The sequence below is a fragment of the Haliotis cracherodii genome, unplaced genomic scaffold (genome assembly GCF_022045235.1).
Source record: "Haliotis cracherodii isolate W230 unplaced genomic scaffold, xgHalCrac1.p SCAF_29, whole genome shotgun sequence".
Taxonomy (NCBI): Eukaryota; Metazoa; Mollusca; class Gastropoda; order Lepetellida; family Haliotidae; genus Haliotis; species Haliotis cracherodii.
In genome coordinates this window covers 1755027-1774269 of record NW_027266285.1, presented here as the reverse complement: position 1 = coordinate 1774269, position 19243 = coordinate 1755027, and the positions used below count along the sequence as shown (strand labels likewise).

General features: G+C 38.9%; 1 protein-coding gene across 1 annotated transcript in view; it reads right to left on the bottom strand.

Moving 5' to 3' along the window:
• The window catches only part of LOC139473516 (tyrosine-protein phosphatase non-receptor type 23-like), a 48528-nt gene extending 41508 nt beyond the window's left edge, over positions 1 to 7020 (bottom strand). The window contains exons 1-6 of the mRNA XM_071256135.1: positions 6934 to 7020; positions 4381 to 4455; positions 3849 to 3976; positions 3353 to 3479; positions 1099 to 1233; positions 576 to 737 (exon numbers count right to left, since the gene is read on the bottom strand). Coding sequence (XP_071112236.1) covers positions 576 to 737; positions 1099 to 1233; positions 3353 to 3479; positions 3849 to 3976; positions 4381 to 4455; positions 6934 to 7020 — 714 coding nt within the window. The remainder of the gene's footprint in view (positions 1 to 575; positions 738 to 1098; positions 1234 to 3352; positions 3480 to 3848; positions 3977 to 4380; positions 4456 to 6933) is intronic.
• Positions 7021 to 19243: the final 12223 nt, after the last annotated feature.

Sequence of the window (19243 nt, the reverse complement as noted above, 5' to 3'; positions counted from 1 at the left end):
ACTTCCTCCAGTCCTGGGACAGAGAAACACTCATGGTCAAGATCATCCCAGTCAGTCAGACACAACACACTACAACTCCATGCACTTCCTCCAGTCCTGGGACAGAGAAACACTCATGGTCAAGATCATCCCAGTCAGTCAGACACAACAAACTACAACTCCATACACTAGTCCTGTGACAGAGAAACACTCATGGTCAAGATCATCCCAGTCAGTCAGACACAACAAACTACAACTCCATACACTTCCTCCAGTCCTGGGACAGAGAAACACTCATGGTCAAGATCATCCCAGTCAGTCAGACACAACACACAATAACTCCATACACTTCCCCCAGTCCTGGGACAGAGAAACACTCATGGTCAAGATCATCCCAGTCAGTCAGACACAACACACAACAACTCTGATGGAGTATACATGATATACAGTACCCTGAGCTACTGATGGTGTATACATGATGTACACTACCCTGTCAGCCTCTGACTGCAACTGAGGTCAGAGTAGAGAGATCAAAAGTTTCTTTCCCATCAGACAACTGTGCCCCTGGAGGTCAGCTTGTAACACCTTCAGCTCACCTTGTAGCACCTGGAGCTAACGATGCCCTCTTGGTTGCATGTCTCGAGATTCTTGATGGCTGTCCTGTAGAAGTCTACCACCTGGGCAGAAACCTTGGCTGTGATGGTGTTCTTCCGACTGTCAATCATCGACTTTTCCAGAATGCATTCTTGACCTTGAGCCTGTGGTTTTTTTAAGATTTTTTAATAAATATGAAAATTATTCTATAGCACAATCCAAAGCAAGGGTGACAACATATTTTGAAAACCTGAAAATTCTTCACTTAAAGAGTCATAAAGTAACACTTGAGAGCCAGACACTTTAACATGCACTGTGACAACGATTTAGCTACTTGTCTGATTGTAAGATTAAAATCAATTGTTTAACTTTCTGAGTTCTGTGAAAGGAGTGCTATCATGGTTAGTACACAGTTTTGTCCTAATATTATGCACCACATCACAGAAGAAAGCCCTGTTTGATTGTGTGTTTCCTAGCCTGGGTGCTAGCTGTGCAGATCATGGTGCGTTCATCATGACAACTTACCAGCATGAGACTGACATGAAATGTAAGCAGCTCATGTGACATGTCTGTGCTCATTGCCGAACTCCCGAAATAGTCTCGAAGATGTTCAAATGCCCACGCTGCACACTGGAAATGTGTGCATGACACTTTCATACCCTGAAAAGATTTTGTTTTGTAAACTTACAAAAAGAAAGCTTTGACATTAAACATATTAAATATGTTTCACGTGCTAACAAAAGAATAAAAATATCACCTCAACATGCTCAAATTATCTGTTCACATAAATGACTTAGGCATCTCAGTTAATTATAATGTTTTGGGAATGTGAAAGGTTGGTTATGGATCTGGTATGGAATGGGTGGGTTTGGGAATGTGAGGGGTGGGTTTGGGTATGTGAGAGATGGGATAGACATGTGAGGGGTGAGTTTGGGTATGTGAGAGATGGGTTAGGCATGTGAGGGAGGGTTGGGGAATGTGAGGAGGGGTTTGGGAATGTGAGAGATGGGTTAGGCATGTGAGGGGGGTTTGGGAATGTGAGGGGTGGGTTTGGGTATGTGAGGGGTGGGTTAGGCATGTGAGGGACGGTTTGGGAATGTGAGGGGTGGGTTTGGGAATGTGAGGGGGGGTTTTGGAATGTGAGGGGTGGGTTAGGCATGTGATGGGTGGGTTTTGGAATGTGAGGGGTGGGTTTTGGAATGTGAGGGGTGGGTTTGGGAATGTGAGGGGTGGGTTAGGCATGTGAGGGATGGGTTAGGCATGTGAAGGAGGGTTTTTTCTGATGAGTTTGCGGAACAATAAATTTTAAGGAAATCATGAAGTGTTGGAATCAAGCTTTAATCAGCGACCGGTATCAGTAGTCAACTGCCGTTGGGATTGTCATGTTATGAAGACATGATGAAACAACAACCAAACCTTGATCATGTTGATACCTTCTTTACATGATATATATACACCCATGGTGAAAATCCAAATCAATTTCAAATTACAAAGCTGTGTTGTCATAGACTGTTATCGGACTGATCAGCCATAGTCACACGCAAGTAAATATTCAGAACCTCCCGAGAGCAAATTCACAACGAAATCTAAGTTTTGAGGTATATTGCACATGCATTAACAAGCTAAGTTGTACACTTCTGTGTATGTTTTTTGGAAAAGTTTCACAAATAGAACTTGTGCAATCACAAGGATATCGTTTTAATCAAATAATATAATAAACAAAGGAATGACTTTTTCTTCAGTCAACAGTTTTTCAACTTTCTTTGGCGCCATATTCCATATGTGTTGCACATGTTCCCCAGCCGGAAGCCATCGCTATGCGGAGTAGCCAAGTTTGAACTATTTCTGAATCTATATAACACAGAGAAAACGACCACTAGTAAAGCCTTCAGAATGCCTTTTTATTCTTTCGGAGTGTAGGAGCAGATAACCGAACCTACCTCCTTTGTTAACAACTGTGAATTGAGATAAGCAAACCAAGTACAAATTATAAAGTTTGAAGACCCAGATTATAACAAATCATTTGAATGTGCCACTTCATATTTCAGAGCATGTCTGGCCCAAGGGCATGGCCCAAAATGATCCCTGGGGATGGCTGGGTTTGGGTATTAGGTATTAGGGGCGTCTTTGTGTATTTGAGGCAGGGGTGGGTATGGGATGGGTGGGTCAAGTAATTGATGTTGATAGAATTATGAGAATTTTGGTCTCACTACCCAGTTTTAGCCAGATACTGAAAAACTGTAGCTGTTAGTTGTGAAGTTTGGTTGTTGCGGATCAGCATGATGAGAATGCCATGTGAGGAGAGGGTTTGGGTATGGAACTGATTGGTTTGGGTATGTGAGGGGTGGGTATGCATTCTGATTAAAATCAGATCTTAGTGATCACTATCTCTACATGGGATTGGAGGACATCTTTCTTAAGCTTTGTGTCAATAGTTTCAAAACAGAGATTTCCATTCCATATATTTTGACAAAGTCCTCGATTCAACTGAACAAAAGAAAATTCTGGAAAGTCTAATAGATGGTCGAGATTGTATGGCAGTAATTCCCGGAGGCTACAATTATGATCATGACTATTGAAAGTTTCTTCTGTTCCAAATGTTTAACCCATTGAAGTGAGAGATTGATGACAATTTTGATAAAATCAGTCGCACAGCCTGGAACTGTTGTTCAGAATGGACCATGTATGGTTGCATGATCGTGATTTCAAAAGTGAAGCTCTGATTGGTCGGATGAGGTTGTTCTGGTGTGACGGAAAATGTGATGTCATCAGATCTTACCTCGGCACTATGCCTTGTATCAACTGCTCCCAGGATGGAATGCAGGGCGCCGATATTGTACAAGATGCAGGCTTGTTCGAACTTGATGTCGCCGAGGATATACTCCCTTCCTGTCTGAATGTCCTCCCTGGAACACAGAGGAGGGTTGGAGTCAATCAGTTTGGTACAAGACAGCTACTCACCAAGTGAAGGCTATGGCTGCCTCTTCCCCTTCCCCCATGGGGAATCTACCCTGCAGGAACTGGTGGTAGTACTACCTCCCTAATACAGACAGCTACTCACCAAGTGAAGGCTATGGCTGCCTCTCCCCCTTCCCCCATGGGGAATCTACCCTGCAGGAACTGGTGGTAGTACTACCTCCCCCCTCCCCTATACAGACAGCTACACAACAAGTGAAGGCTATGGCTGCCTCTCCCCCTTCCCCCATGGGGAATCTACCCTGCAGGAACTGGTGGTAGTACTACCTCCCCCCTCCCCCATACAGACAGCTACTCACCATGTGAAGGCTATGGCTGCCTCTCCCCCTTCCCCCATGGGGAATCTACCCTGCAGGAACTGCAGCTGGGCATAGTATTTCTTCAGGGTGCTGCAGCCCATGAAGTCCCGTGTCACGTGGATGGCACCCTGAAATGACATCAAGGCACAAGGTAAACTTCACCAACAGTAAATCTCACTGTGTATATTTCATACAAGAAAACAAGACTCATCTTAAAAGAAGCATGAGCATAGATTCATTTGTGTAAACAACATGAACAGATGACACATTATCTATGCTTACCATGTCTGTTACGTTATTTAGGTACAATGGCTACATTATTAATTAATAATTAAAAGAACAATTAAACCAAGCCTTAACAAAAATCATTTGATAAAATTTTAAAAATCCTAAAATACTTGTAAAACATATAAAATAATGACTGTTAATATTGTACTCACAGGACTTGTATAAATTATCATACTTACTATTTCATAACAGCCAGAATGTTGATCTAGCCCTTACTAAGGATAATACTCTGCCCCAGTCCTACCTGTCTCAGCTGTTCCAGGTCAGTGCAAGGCTTGTTGTACAGAGCTGGGTCCTCCCCATAGTGTTCTCGAATGTACTGAAAACATCAACATGATAAATATCAAAACTATGAAATGCATTTTAAGAGGGTTTGATTCTATGTAAGGTCAGTTGGTGTTTTACCACGGAACCCCAGGTGCTGTCACAGGTAACTAGTGAACCAAAATGAAATGTTGCACATCATGCACATGATATTGAAAGAATTGAAACCTGGTAAATTTTTGTTTTTAGTTGTTTGTTCAACGACAAAAGTTGGAGGGGGACTGAGTGTCAGTGCTATTCAAATGCCAGCAGGAACACTGATCAGTAGCCAACTTTCTCAGTGAAAATTAGAACTTGACAAAGATTACAAGAGTTCAGATAGCTAACTAAGACTCTCAACTAACCCAAAGGATTGTAAATGGGTGTCTAGTCCTAAGGATCGAACAGGGCTGTTTGACTGGCAAGGGCTGCCCAACCCTAAAGATTTCAGAGGAATGTTTGATCGTATGGGGGTACCTAACCCAAATTATCATTTAGGGGTGCTTGATCAGAAAGGACATGCAAGGGTTAAGGATAAAGTTGAAGATAACAAAAACAAACATACTCCAACATGAACACAACCAACTCTAAGGATCCAAGAGGCACACTCAGAGAAGCAGGAGCCACAATCGGCAGCCGGGATCCAATTAGCAGTCTTAGCAACAATAGAACTAGGGAGGAGTGCACTTAACCGGGCTCACTCTTTTGCATTTCAATTTGCAACGGAGAGGATCGTACTCACAATGCTAGCTTGATGCTAAGCTGGACTAATGAGCATGATGAATTAATCCATTTTGTCAACACATCACCACAAGTCCATGGGTGCTATCACAAATAATCAGTGCTGTCTACCCAATGATCAGATCTTTATTGTTCACCATAATGCATAATGCTGTTGCCATTTCTTACATGAAACCAGAATCTTGATAAACGTTGGATTTTCCTCAAATAACAACACATTGGATAAGCTACCCCACACCATACCTCAAAGGGGATCCAAGGGCTAAGGCTAGAGCTGGGGTAACCTTCCATAACCCTAACGAAACTAACCCTAAGGATAAAAAAGTGGTACCTAACCCTAATGATCATTTATTGTTTGATCAGTAAAAGGATCCAAGGACTAAGAATAGAGTTGTCGGCAACTTGCTGCAACCCTAACACAACCAACCCTATGGATTGAAGAGGCACGCAAGATCTGTGAAGCAAAAGCCACATCCTGCAGTCTAAAATGCTGAATAATTGGCAGCCGCTGTATTCATGGTATGAGTGGCACCCGGTACCACATTGTTACCGAGAACTATAGAAGGCATATCCTTGAGTAGGATGGTACGCTATATTATCACATTAGTTAATTTACAATGGCTCCTAATGGTGAACACTTACTGACCTATTAATTATTTTATACGCATAATGGTTCTTGTTCTTTGTTCACCTTTTATGACACATCAGTTAGGATTGATCGATGATGATTTTGTTTACAGAGTTTGGTAGACAAAGTACCTCACTCAACATGCTCAAAGGCGGGCAACTCTTAATAATCGAAGTATCACTATTTTGTGGTGTGTTATATGTGTGGATTATGTGGTTTTACATCATTTCCTGTTTTGGATTATGCATAATTGGTATGCATACAACCTAGGTTGAGTCAAGGGACATTGTCCAAATAAACTGGTTCTTTAATAACCAATTTCAAATGGAGGTAGGAGTAATTCCACTTCAAATACGTGTATACTTACGAGTAGACGTGACATACCACAACGAGTCCAATATTTGATCAAGCTATGAAATATCATGCTTAGATTCCAAAGTTGACAGTCAACAGAGGTGTGTGCATTACGAGATATATCGATACCACAATAATGTAGAGCCCGCAATAATATTGGGTCATACGATACATATCGTCGGATCACAGATTTTTTTACGTTATATGTTTTCGGACGGACATGTTTATAGCGATTGCTCGTCCATAACGGGTGAAGTAGCATCACATTGACATTTTTTTGTAAATACACAAATGATGGCTTGTTTTTAAGAGAAAATGGTCTTTTAACATGTTTACACGTGAAAGCATTTTTTTACAGTTGTTAACGTGATTAAAGAGAAAACTATGAATGTGTCTTAATCGTCCGAAAAACCATACCACGGGGATACAGTCATACTGACATGTGTCATCTGCGGTTCTAAAGGTTATTTTATGTCACGTCATCCTCGGTGCCCAAAATAATTGATCATCTAATCTTTTCAATCCTATTTCATAATGTAAGAACACAACATCACAATTATATGTAACTAGTGTGGATCACATGATGTCCAAAGTTTCCATATCCAAACAAAAACAGTAACAAAACAAACGTGCGATTGTCAAAATGAATGCGGAAATGTCAATCAGTGTTTTGATTACCAATGCAGGCCGACTGATAAAGTGATCGTGGCACAAATGACAATACATCGAAAAGATATTGTATGCACTGTTTTTTCACAAATGGAAATTTACCTGTTTAAGTGATGGTCCAAATTCTACGTATTCTGGACTATGTTTTAACTCGAAGGATAACATCGGCAGTCTCGGCACTGCCTCCATCTTGATATTCGCTTAGACTACTTCCCTTACGCAAACCTTTATATTCCATTCTACCACTGATTTGGGGGTGTATGACGCTTAGGAAATCAACAACAATACATTTACCTCAAACTGTTCATGTGAGAATTTGTCGATTGAATTGTGACATAACACTGTTATTGTAACAGATGTGCACTGGTAAATATATGAGTGCAAGTCTAATCAAGATATAGGGGTACACAAATTGATTGGGTGGTGCTGTAAACAATGTCAATTTTGGGAGAATTACCTGACAAAAATATATAAAGATATTTATTTTGGGGGTGGATGTCAATAAAGATTTTACTTGTAATTATACACGTATATTTACCAGAGCCGTTATCAGAATGTACTGTACGATTCTTTGTAATTCATATTTATCGTAATTTACTAGATGTGCCAAGTCATAGTTTCTGTTGATCTCAAACAGAATTCTTTACATGGCGTGCACTTGTCCCCGTTCGTTATATACTATTTGTCCAACACTGACAGGTTTTCATATATTGCCAGCAGATGTCACCATGTACAAATTTTATTAGTTGTGTGGAAAATCATATATGAAATCAACAATTTACGAAAGCGCACGTGATTGTCTAACCCGGAAATGTTCTTGCCCAATAATAGGTCAAAACGGGGAGCAACTCTAGTTTGTTTACATCAGGATCGATTCCTGAAAAAATGAGCCAAAATGAAAACTCGTTATTCCCAGTCAACCCCTGATAAGTCATCACGTGTATAACACGCCATGACATCATCACCCATCACTGACCACCACGATATGGCCGCGCGGCATATTTTACTGAGGCATAGATCTATGACATACTACATGAAAAAAACAACTTTGATGCGAAATTCATTCACGTTGAAAGCGTTCAATAAAACGCTTAATCAGCAAATATCATACATTGCATATTTTGGAGTATCTTAATTTGTCCCACTTCCAGTGATTCAAGTCGCAAAATAACCTAATTTAACCGTGTAGCCTCCGGGATGCGATCGTGTGTTGGACTATCCACGACCGACGAACATGGTGCTGACGTTGTACTCAAAGCGACGCGTTGTGCTTGATGGCTACGGAGATTCTCCCTTTTTCATATATTAATACCGATAACAGCCCTTTTTGCTTGAAGGATCAAGGACTAACACGGAAATTTATGCGTTCGACTACGAGATTTTTTAAATATTATTATGTAGCCTGTATGATGTACAACAGGATGGCCGAGAAAAACAGTGTGAAAATGTAGCTCTGTTGTGCGTATAATCGGTTGGCGAGGAGTCAAAAACAAGATTTTCGTTCCCGCTTATTCCCGTATACCTACAACCTTTTCTATTGGAGGTACCCAATTTTCATTGGGTTGTAAGCTTGCAAGTGTGTGCGAGAGTTTTCAGGAGGTCAAAATTGCATAGATAGAATGTTAAGGACATAATTTGACACAATTCGCTGCAAGTCTTTTATTAAGTCATTAAACTATCCAAATTATGTCTTGAATTTTCATGTTTGGTTATATGAAATTGGCAAACATTTTGTTTCATTATCCTAATTCACAGATAATTAATAATATAAAGCGACAAAACCCATTGCATATCCAATAGAAATCTCTGTTCGATTCCGACTATATCATGAGAATGTGTTTATGAATCACTATCAAATAGTCATGAAACCAGGTGTTCGCGAAAATGTGTGCGTATCCAGCACCTCCAGTGGCACCTATCACAAACACATGCAAAGGCAAGCCAAGTGTTCACCTGAAAAAAAACATGGGGTCATATGGTCAAAAAATCAAAACAGGGAATTGCATCGGGATCATTTTTGTTACTATTGCGTCACATTTGGAAATGTCCTCCACATTTCTACCATAAAACGTTTTGAAAGCTTTACTGAGGCCTTGAATGTTGTAACCTTGATCAAACAACCTCTGAAATCTAAGTAGAAGGAGCATGCTCGATTGTATCTCAAAAGTTGTGAAATGTAAACACCAAAGGCTGGAGCTGCTGGAATATTGCTCGATATGAAGGGAAAGTTGACTATTGGACAGTTGAAGTCACCCCTCTTGTCATACAGACTTGTGGAGAGTGTTTTGTCACCTGAATCCTTATGCATAGATCTAAATATGAAACAAATGAGGCGGTCTCTCCGGTCTTCTATATTTTTAGTTCAGGTGGGTAAATCAGTGGAAATGAATTGGCTATTTGATGGTTATTGAACGATATCAGATCATGGATATATCTGAAGCTTAAGTTAAACCTCTTCGCCATATTACCTTCTTTTGACTTTGCAAATCCGAACAGAAATTCCGATTCAAGTGCAGATCAGCAAGAAGGGAGCACAGTTGGTGCTCATGGGGATGTCTGCTTCTTGTCTAAATGTCTTACCCCTAAATTGTACGTAGATGTTATCAATGAGGAAGTCCATCATTTCACATAGTGTTTTCTCAGTAAACCTCGGATGGCATTTGCTTTAAATTGTCACAAATTGTCCTGAACCTCTGAATGTAGATACGTAGCTGTATCTGTTTACACCACGATTTGTTACAAATGTCCAATGGATCAAGGAATGGAGTTTTTCCTTATGTTTGATCATAAGTTTGGAATAGTGGTGTACGAAGTTGAAAAATCAAATATTTTCACGGACTGGAACATGGTTGTTTACTAAATTTTCAAATCCTCTGAGTAGGTAAAACAAGAATAATGAATCTGACAAAAAACACCACTATAACTGTGTATCAAAGCTGTCCCGAACCATTGTGCTATCCTATACAGAAAACAAAATGTATGACATAGCAGCTGTGATATTGTATTTATAGAATAACCCACGAGGTACGAGTGATTACGGAAAATATGTCACGAGTGAAATTAATGTTTTAAGTTCCGAGCTTTAGCGAGGAACTTAAAACATTAATTTCACGAGTGACATATTTTCCGTAATCACTCGTACCTCGTGGGTTATTCTATTTATTACCCATATTCATATTAAAGACATGTTTCAAGAAAAAAACAATCAACTGTCGCCGATCAAGAATCAGCTGTTTTGTATCAATCCGCGTGTGAAAAAACACTGTCCACTCATTCCAACCGCATTACTCAATTAACGTGTTGTTACGCGTGAAAAATACAGTTCTGTTAAAAAATTGTAAAGATCACATTATTGCAGTTATATTTCTGTCCGATTTACACAGCGTACACTATCTAGCATTGATAAAGAAGACAGGTTTCCAAAAAGGTTCATCAGGTTTTTCAATCAAAGCTTGTTTTGACAAGATCTCGTCACTGACAGACAGCCCCCGTCGTTCATCGGCAGATACATGCATTTCACATTGAGAAGAGGAAACACGGAAAACCTGTCAATTTTTTTATGTGTCATTTGACAAAAATGCCAAAACCTATAACAACAACATAGATGTAATGTACAGAAGTCTTGTTTGTTATAGAAAAGTTACGAAAAGAAGCTAAACTTTGAAAAGTACGATTGCTGTCGCAGTGTCGGAATGAATGACCCGACTTGACCCAGATATGAGACAGCCGAAACCAGGAATGACAAGAGAACCGGTTACAGTTTAATCCGGACAACAAGTTTAATTAACATCGTGTGTGATTTGAGACAAGTGTCACTGATGGGAAACATGTGCATGTGGGATTTCAGGAGGATTTGTCAAACGCGGAGTGGACACAGTCAGATGACGGGAGTTTGTTGATATTTTGATGTGATTCATAATGGTCGAATACCTGTTGATAGACAAACACGGTATCTGGAGATTTGGTGCTAAGCTGTCCGCATTCACGGAGTTCATTTAGTTCAATATCGGACACAGGATCAGCTCGCTGGGGTAAGTTTTCATTTCCTTGTATTTTTAATTATTTTTGTTTTGATTTCAAAACCTCCGAGTTCAGCAAAGTGCGTCGATTTTGCAACCAGATGCTGGTAATCATGTCGCTAAGGTAACACTCTAGGCTACCCTTGATCTCCTTCAAAGTAGACAGTTCGAATTCTTAACTGTCTGATGTGCATGCCGAAATGATAAATTTGCAAATAATAATGTTGCACCTTTCCTGTGTCATTAACCCTCATAGTCATAATTATGGTCAGCGGACGTCAGTCAGAATGCATACCGCTCAGCGCCGTACTTTGCAGACGTCTGTTGTGCCTCATGGTGCCTGGACGTCAGTCAGCCTGCAAACCGCTTAGTGCCGCACTGTGCTGACGTCGCGGTTACAAAAACGTATACATTGTATCAAAAGTGTTGCAACGTCTTTATTTCTTCACACAATGTAACCAAATTGTATAACATGCAACTCGAGTTGATTGTCTTTCCAACAGTATCTAAAATCACAAAATCCCAAAGATCTATGCACTGCCCAGCCATCGATAAATGTGCTGGTATTATAAGTTTCCTACTTTTCCACATTAATCGTAATATGGACGCTCCCGAATACGGCAAGCAAAGTCAAGTAAGCGCCCTTGTTTGAAATCTGAGTGACCAATAATTCATATCATTGGCAAGTACATGTCCTAACAGTGATAGACATATCATATTTATGTTGAAGTACACATTCACTGAGAATTTTCCGTGAGTTATATTTACCGATAAAAAAACCCGATGAAATTGTGCGTGTTTTTGACGTCAAAACAAAATTGACGGAAGTGGTCGTGATTAATTCATACGCAGACTGTTTCAAAGATTATGTCACAAAACGAATGATAGTTTGGAATGTATATCGTGAAGAAATCCCGGTTACGTCCATGTATGTTTCAATGACCGTGCTCTTTTATTAGTGATAAAAACAACTTCCGGGTAATTGACATCGTACATTTTCTAAGGACAAAATGTGAAAGATCGCTAAACAGCCCTGACAATACTCAAATTGACATCGCTCAATATCGGGCATCATTGTTATTTCTTAATAATTAACAAGATTATACTTACGTAATACCACCCAAGAGTAAGTACATGTAGATTCAATCAAATTTGTTGAAACGTTTTCATGGGCAGCAAATCTATTCAACAAACCTATTTTCGATCACTCGCAACTCGGGCGCCGCCGCGCCATATGTCATTGTTTCACTATGAACACCAGAAAACATACATCCTCGTATCAGCTCGTATTTCGCACTTGGCTGCCTAACTTAGACCTTTGCTCAAAATATACTTGTATGGCCAGTCCATGAAATACCACTTTTTCTTTCATTTATTCATTTGATTTATAAATACGACTTTAGAAGTGTATTTACACCTATAGCTAGGTATGTACATGTACATTTAAGGACATACGTGATAGTTTATTTCCACTAGTTTCCCATTCCATTCCATTCTACTGAAGGAAAAGTTTGAAATAGATAATGATCGTAGGTAAATGTAAGTAATGGAATCATTTGTCATAAAAGGAAAAATATATTCTTGGTATTGAACTCCGAAAATTTAACCAGCAAAATCTTACATAAAAATGGTGTATTATGTCTTTCCTTTTTTTCTTAATTTTGGCCTAGCTAAACAACAGGAGGGAAGATATACAAATTAAAATGGTGAAAAAAAACCACAAGAATGTATTGATTTTGCTCTTAGACAAATATTTATTTAAAAAGAAAATCTATTTCATACCTAGGATAAAAAAACAAAGTAGAATCTAATTACTACTATATGTCACTGATCGAAGTATTTGGTAATTTAGATAATGCAGAGTGAAAAAAGACATACATATAACTATATAAAACATCAAAACGAAGTCACATTTACACTAAAAACTTTTTGTCTTTCAGAAATTGATTATCTATATATTGTGAGAAGATCTAATTACTTTTACTGTTTATGTTATAAATTGAACCATTCGAGATTCCAATAGATGAAGCTAAAATATTAAAAATCTAGGTGGTTTAATATTGGATCCATTTTGACAGCTTTCTCGCTGTACTCAACTAAATGCATATTACTTTTTTGGAATATCAAGCCTTCAAACAGATATGAAAAGCACATGTCAACATACCAAAATTAGAAAACTGCGCCAAATATTCTAACACCGTTAGTCAAATGATAAGCGGTCTCATTCACTCGTCGGTCGCCGTAGACATTTTCCAATCGTGATGTACTAGATATGCTTTCTAGTTCAGTCAAAGAGAATATTGTTATTTGGAAAATGAAACCACGTGTTTCCATTATACTACCACAACATTAGATCAGCTGTTTCATGTGACGTCATCCACGTCACAACACGCGAGGTCAAATCACGCGCACCTGTCCAGACGACAAATTCACAGCGGCGGGAAATCACCGACCGTCTATTAGCCTATTTGAATAAAAATTGCAGATTGTAGTGAAATAAAATTAATTGTACTCATTGCTGACATTTCAGATGACATATCAAATAAGAGTTGAAGACTTGCAATAGATTATCATACGTTAATCGAGAGTACAGTGTACATAAATAATTTGTAAATCTAATATCATTTTTTGATCTAATATCCATAGCAGAATGTTTGAAAACGAGCTATAATATATTCCATTTTCTGAAGAGATTAGTAATGTGTATTTGATGATATATATGCATACACAATTGGTTATCAATTATCTTCTACAATCACAACATGTACCATGTACATTAGACTCATGGAAAATACTATTTCAGCAAACCAATCACACCGCCATTATCACAGTTTCAATGAAAGGAAAAACAAATCGAAATTGAACTTAAAAGCACATCGTATCCATAAGCGGTTAATCCAAATACAAAAAGGTATTGATGTCATCATTGTAGAAGTTATGTTGATGTTTTCAGTAGTTACATTATGTTTGTATCGCGTGTACTATCGACAGAAATGGGGCCCGAGCTACCACATGTGGAACCGACCTTGACACAATTTGTTTACAATATGGCGTCGACTCACGTTAGATGTCGTGGCCACACTTCTGAAATCTCCATTTGCGACAAAATGTGAAACAGTTAGGGCAAGTCACTCACACGGTCAGGTAGTTTGAGCAATCACACATGACTCTTAGTCATTTCATATGAAAAAAGTAACAGTTATTTGTCTGAACGGGCAAGTATGTAGGACAACCCGTAAACAAGAAATCGCGGCACAGATATGAGGCGAACGTGCCCTGTCGATCACTTCGGGCTTGGCCATTCAATGTTTAGGTTTTGATCATGAACCTCCTGCCCATAAATATACACAATACCAACTTAATATTAACGATTATAGCTATCTTTCCATATCTTTGATTTGAATATTTTCTGTAATTCAGCATCATAAACAAAAAAACAATCTGCACTGTCGGTTGGTATGCATCGCCGTGCTAAATCGCCATGACACACAGTCGATAAACATATGCAATACTTGAACAAAAAACTTCCGTGGCCGACTAAACGTTAGTACTCTTACGCCAATAACTGTTCAGTGGGGACAAGTAAATCTTTCTGATCAGTCCGATCAGATTTCTTTTTCAAATTGGCTGTCTGATGTAATAATAGTTACGTGTATGTGACATGGGTGCATAATAAACATTGCCTTCATTCGCTTGGTGTTCAAACATGGCAGAAAAAGATTGAGAAGCGCGGTAACCACATTACTAATCTCGCCATATTTCGCAATCCGTAGCACTGCATAAAATATGCGTTACACGATATTAAAGTTGAGATGATTAGGGTGATGATGGTTATAAATTCATTCAATGTACGTCATAAATGTAATGGAAATATACACTGTCGTTTTCTCATGTGTACCGACCATTCCGCCATTACCGATAGTCGATAAAAATATACAAAACGTGTAAATAAACTTGTTCATAAGGAGTGAACAGAATTGTATTTACGTGAATAAGTATACAGTTGGGAAAAATATGTCTTTCTGATCACTCAGGTCATATTTTTTCTTATGAACATGTGGCAGTGTCATTTCAATAATTTATCTGTATATATATATGGTATTGGTTTTAGACAGTGTAATTAGTGTATTTTATTAGATCATGTACGGTACGAGTTTCCAGCCTGATTGCTCCAAGCTGAACTTGGGCTGGCAAGTTCTTTTGTTTATTGTGAGGGGCGAGAGTATTCTTTTGTCTTGCTTTTAGAGGGCAAGCTTCTATACTAACACAAGCACTAAGTCAGTCTACTATATACAGCTCTCTCTGGACAGTCACAACATGAGAGTCATATTTTGACATGTATTGTGCCCAGGACTTTCACAGCTTCATATTTACTATAAATCTCCAAAGGTTAGTTTTAATACTAGATTATAAACATTATGTAGGATGTAATATTTGTTTTAGTACAGCATGTATAATTTAAACATTATTTTAGTGTAGATATACTTGTGTGATTTGAGTGTATGAATGTAATTTATGTCATAAGTACAGTAACGATAATAAACACTCCATTCATGGTTATGATTCTCTGATGTAATGTACTATAATATGTTTTTATGATAAAGGCGACAGATATAAGTATTTGTGTCCGCCATATTGTTTGCCATGAGAAATGTGTGTTGTTTATAATCATGAGCATATTACAGCACAGGTAATGTGTATATTTATGTAGGTTTATCTATGACATTCTATTTGAGATAATGTTGGTAGTAGGTTTAGATTGAATTAATATGGCAGTAGATTACTATGTATATTATTTTATGATATTTATATTAAAGTTAGAATGACATTTGTATGTTATTTATAGATGGATCTGAGTGACGAGTGATTTGGCCTACTATCACCTGAGTGCCATACATTCGGTAGGCATAATAATTTAGTTATTCATTGTTTATATTTCATGTATGTATTATATACATCTTGTATATTCAAGTGCATTGATGCAGTTGAAGTAATATGGAAACCATCATATAATATTGTGGTGAATGCATTTTAATTATTATATAAATAACGGTGATAAGTGCAATGTTTTAATGAGTATAATTATTTATTTATTATTTGTTCAATTATGTTCCAGGGTGAATATTGGTATGGAAAATAAACTTGTGACTTTTTGGTCGCAACTCACCCCCAGCAGGCGTTGGTCTTAACTGTAATATTTGCACCACCCTAACCTGCTACAAAATGGAGCCCCCAGTGAGGAATACTGACTAAAGAGGAGGGTGAGGTACCACATCAGTGAGATATCAGCTGTACTCGCATACGTATTAGTAGTATATAGTAGAGATCTACTTGTAATTTACTGTGACACTATGTAATCTTGGCCGCGTACGCGTCTGACATTGTACGTCAGCTTTCAGTGACTTTGGATCACTTTGTTATATCTTTCTCGTGATCATGTGATCACAGTTTATATATATTAATTGCATATTTGTCATGGACTAGTGTAACTTGCTACTTATATATTTGTAAATCACCAGTTATATACCCATAAAGTAATCATATTGTGCTAAATTTGTCTGATAATATGTAATTTATATTTGATATATTGGGATATCTTGTCATTGTTAGACAAGATGTGATACTATTTCATCAACTATAAGTATTTGTGTTTTGTAAATTAAACTTAACCATTTCTTAGTTGTGTTCATAATTAAGATGTGATTGAATGCAGCTATTAGTTTTTCACATGTGAAATAGAATTTGATGTCTTAGTTTAGAGTTGAGTTTTGTTAGTTACTTTAGTTAGTTACTTTAGTTACATTAGTTACCTTTGTCATTAAGGGTACCCTACTAGTTGGTGATCACCATATTACCTATCTGTCATGCCTTAGTTACTTTACTTAGTTTTATTACCTTGCAATGCGTGTTTGGTTGAAGTGAGTTTGTGTGACTGTGTAATAAAAGTGAGTAAGTTTAAGCTTATCTATAATAAGGTGTTAAACTTTTGTAATTATGTAGGTATAAGTAGCTTGTGTTGTCTCTCTTTCTGACTGACAGACTTGACTGATTACCTTAGTCGCACTCAGTATAAGCACGTTGCACCATGTAACCATATATCTATTTTTTTATTTACTCAGTGGAACCTTTCAACAGATGAGTTTATAAATCTGAAGTGTTCTGTTATATTGTGAAGTTCATTATGGAACAGTTTGTGTTTTGTCATTGATCCTCAGTGAGTTGTATCACCCTCACTGAGTGGGAGTACTGGACTCTTTTCATTGGTTTGGTATTGTTTGTGTGTTGTAGTTTGAACATGGACTAGGTTTGATCATGTGAGGTTGCTTGGTTTCTTGACATCTTGTGCGATTTCTTGGAATTTGTGGGTTCTTCCTGCATGGTATGAGTTTGTGATTTTGGAATTCTTGGATTATTACGTTCTGTGCTCACACTTCGTTTAATCATGGAGTTTTCTCAGACAGATATTGACAATATTCTGGAAGCATTTAAGCGTGGAAAGGAGAAACCCAAGGCTAATTCTCCTGAGGATTTCCAATCTTGGCTACAGAATGTAATGTCAGTTAAGACCGAGGTTAAACCAGTTGTGGAACAGGAATCAAACTCTTCTGACACAGGAAATGTAGCTCAGGCTAGTGCTATGAAGCATCATAGGTTTCCTAGAATTCCCCCATTCAGTGGAGACAGGACAGGGAAGGAAACACCTTATGACGTCTGGAGGTATCGTGTTGATGGGCTTTTGGAATCTTCATCTTATACACAGGATATTAAGGAACAGGCAATCAAGGATTCCTTGAAGGGAGAGGCTGCTAAGATCGCCGTCAACATGAGGCCGGGGACCAGTATTTCATCCCTGCTAAGGAAGCTCAGTATTGTTTTTGGAGTAGTCGAGAGGAGGGAATCAAGGATGGCACAGTTTTATAGCGCTAGACAGAAGGAAGAGGAGGATGTGTCACAGTGGGCTTGTCGTTTGGAGGAACTTCTTTCCCATGCCCTGAAGGATAAGCCGACCAGCAATGAGGATTCTGATGAGATGCTTAGGAGTATGCTTTGGACAGGACTCAAGTCAGACCTCAAGAACATCTCAGGACACAAGTTTGATACCATCAATAACTTTGATGACCTGTTAGAAGCCCTCCGGGAGATAGAGAACGATCAGTTGAGCACAGTCCCATCTGCTAAGACAAAGACACCAGGAACAGCAAAGAGTGCCACTGCACAGGAGCCTGAGTGGAAGAAGGAGATGAAGGAAATGAAAGCTATGATCAACAAGCTTACTTCTGAAGTTGCTGGGATGAGATTAGCAAGTGCAACAGAGCAAGAGTTTCCTTATCCTGCCCCGGATCAGAGGTCAAGGTCATCAAGTGGACGCCCTAACTGGAACAGACAGCAGTCGAGAGAGGATCAAGGTCACACTAGCTACGATTCCTATAGGCCACCATGAAATGAAGGATCAGCTGGTTGCCAAGCCTCATATGGACAAGCTCAAGACATGGAGTACAGACCACAGAGGTTAATGGGGCCCACCTGTTGGAGATGTGGACTGGTTGGACATACTCAACACACATGCACAGTAAGACTGGACCATTCTAGACGTGGAAGAGCTTTAAACTTGCGCAGGCCTATGGGCAGGGGCCACCTGTAGGTTTTTACAAGCGCCCCAGAGATAGGGAAAAAGGAATCCCAGATGGACTTGTGGGTAACGTTAATGAAGTGGACATTCATATTGAAGGGGTAAAGGCAAGAGCACTTCTAGACACAGGAGCTACAGTGTCTATATTATCACAGACCTTCTATGATTCCTACTTAAAGCATGTACCTTTGGAGCCACTTGATAACATTTTGAACATCGAATGTGCTGGAGGAGAGTCACTACCTTATACAGGATATGTGGATGTCAAGTTGGAAACATCGGGGATAGCATCAGCCAAACTGGTTTCTTGTTTGTTTCTGGTATCGACAGACACCCAGTATAATTCTAAAGTGCCAGTGTTACTTGGGACCAACATCTTATGCCATCTACTGGAAGGATGCAAGAACACACATGGTGTCCAGTTTCTACAGAAGGCTGCACTGCATACACCCTGGTACTTGGCTTTCCGCAGTATGGTGTTGAGGAAGAAGGAACTTGTCAGGAATGGATGGAAACTTGGACTAGTCAAGAGTGCAGAAGTTGGAAATGTTATTATTCCTGCCAACAGTCAAGTAGTCATCAGAGGCAATGTAGTGAAGAATGTGAACTTTCCTAAAGTATGTGCACTGATCCAACCGACTGACAACGCTGCGATTCCAAGTGACCTTGACATTGCTCCCTCCATCGTAGACTACAACTGTGACCACCCTGGCGAAGTTTATGTGTACGTAGCCAACGTCACTACACAGACAGTTGTTGTACG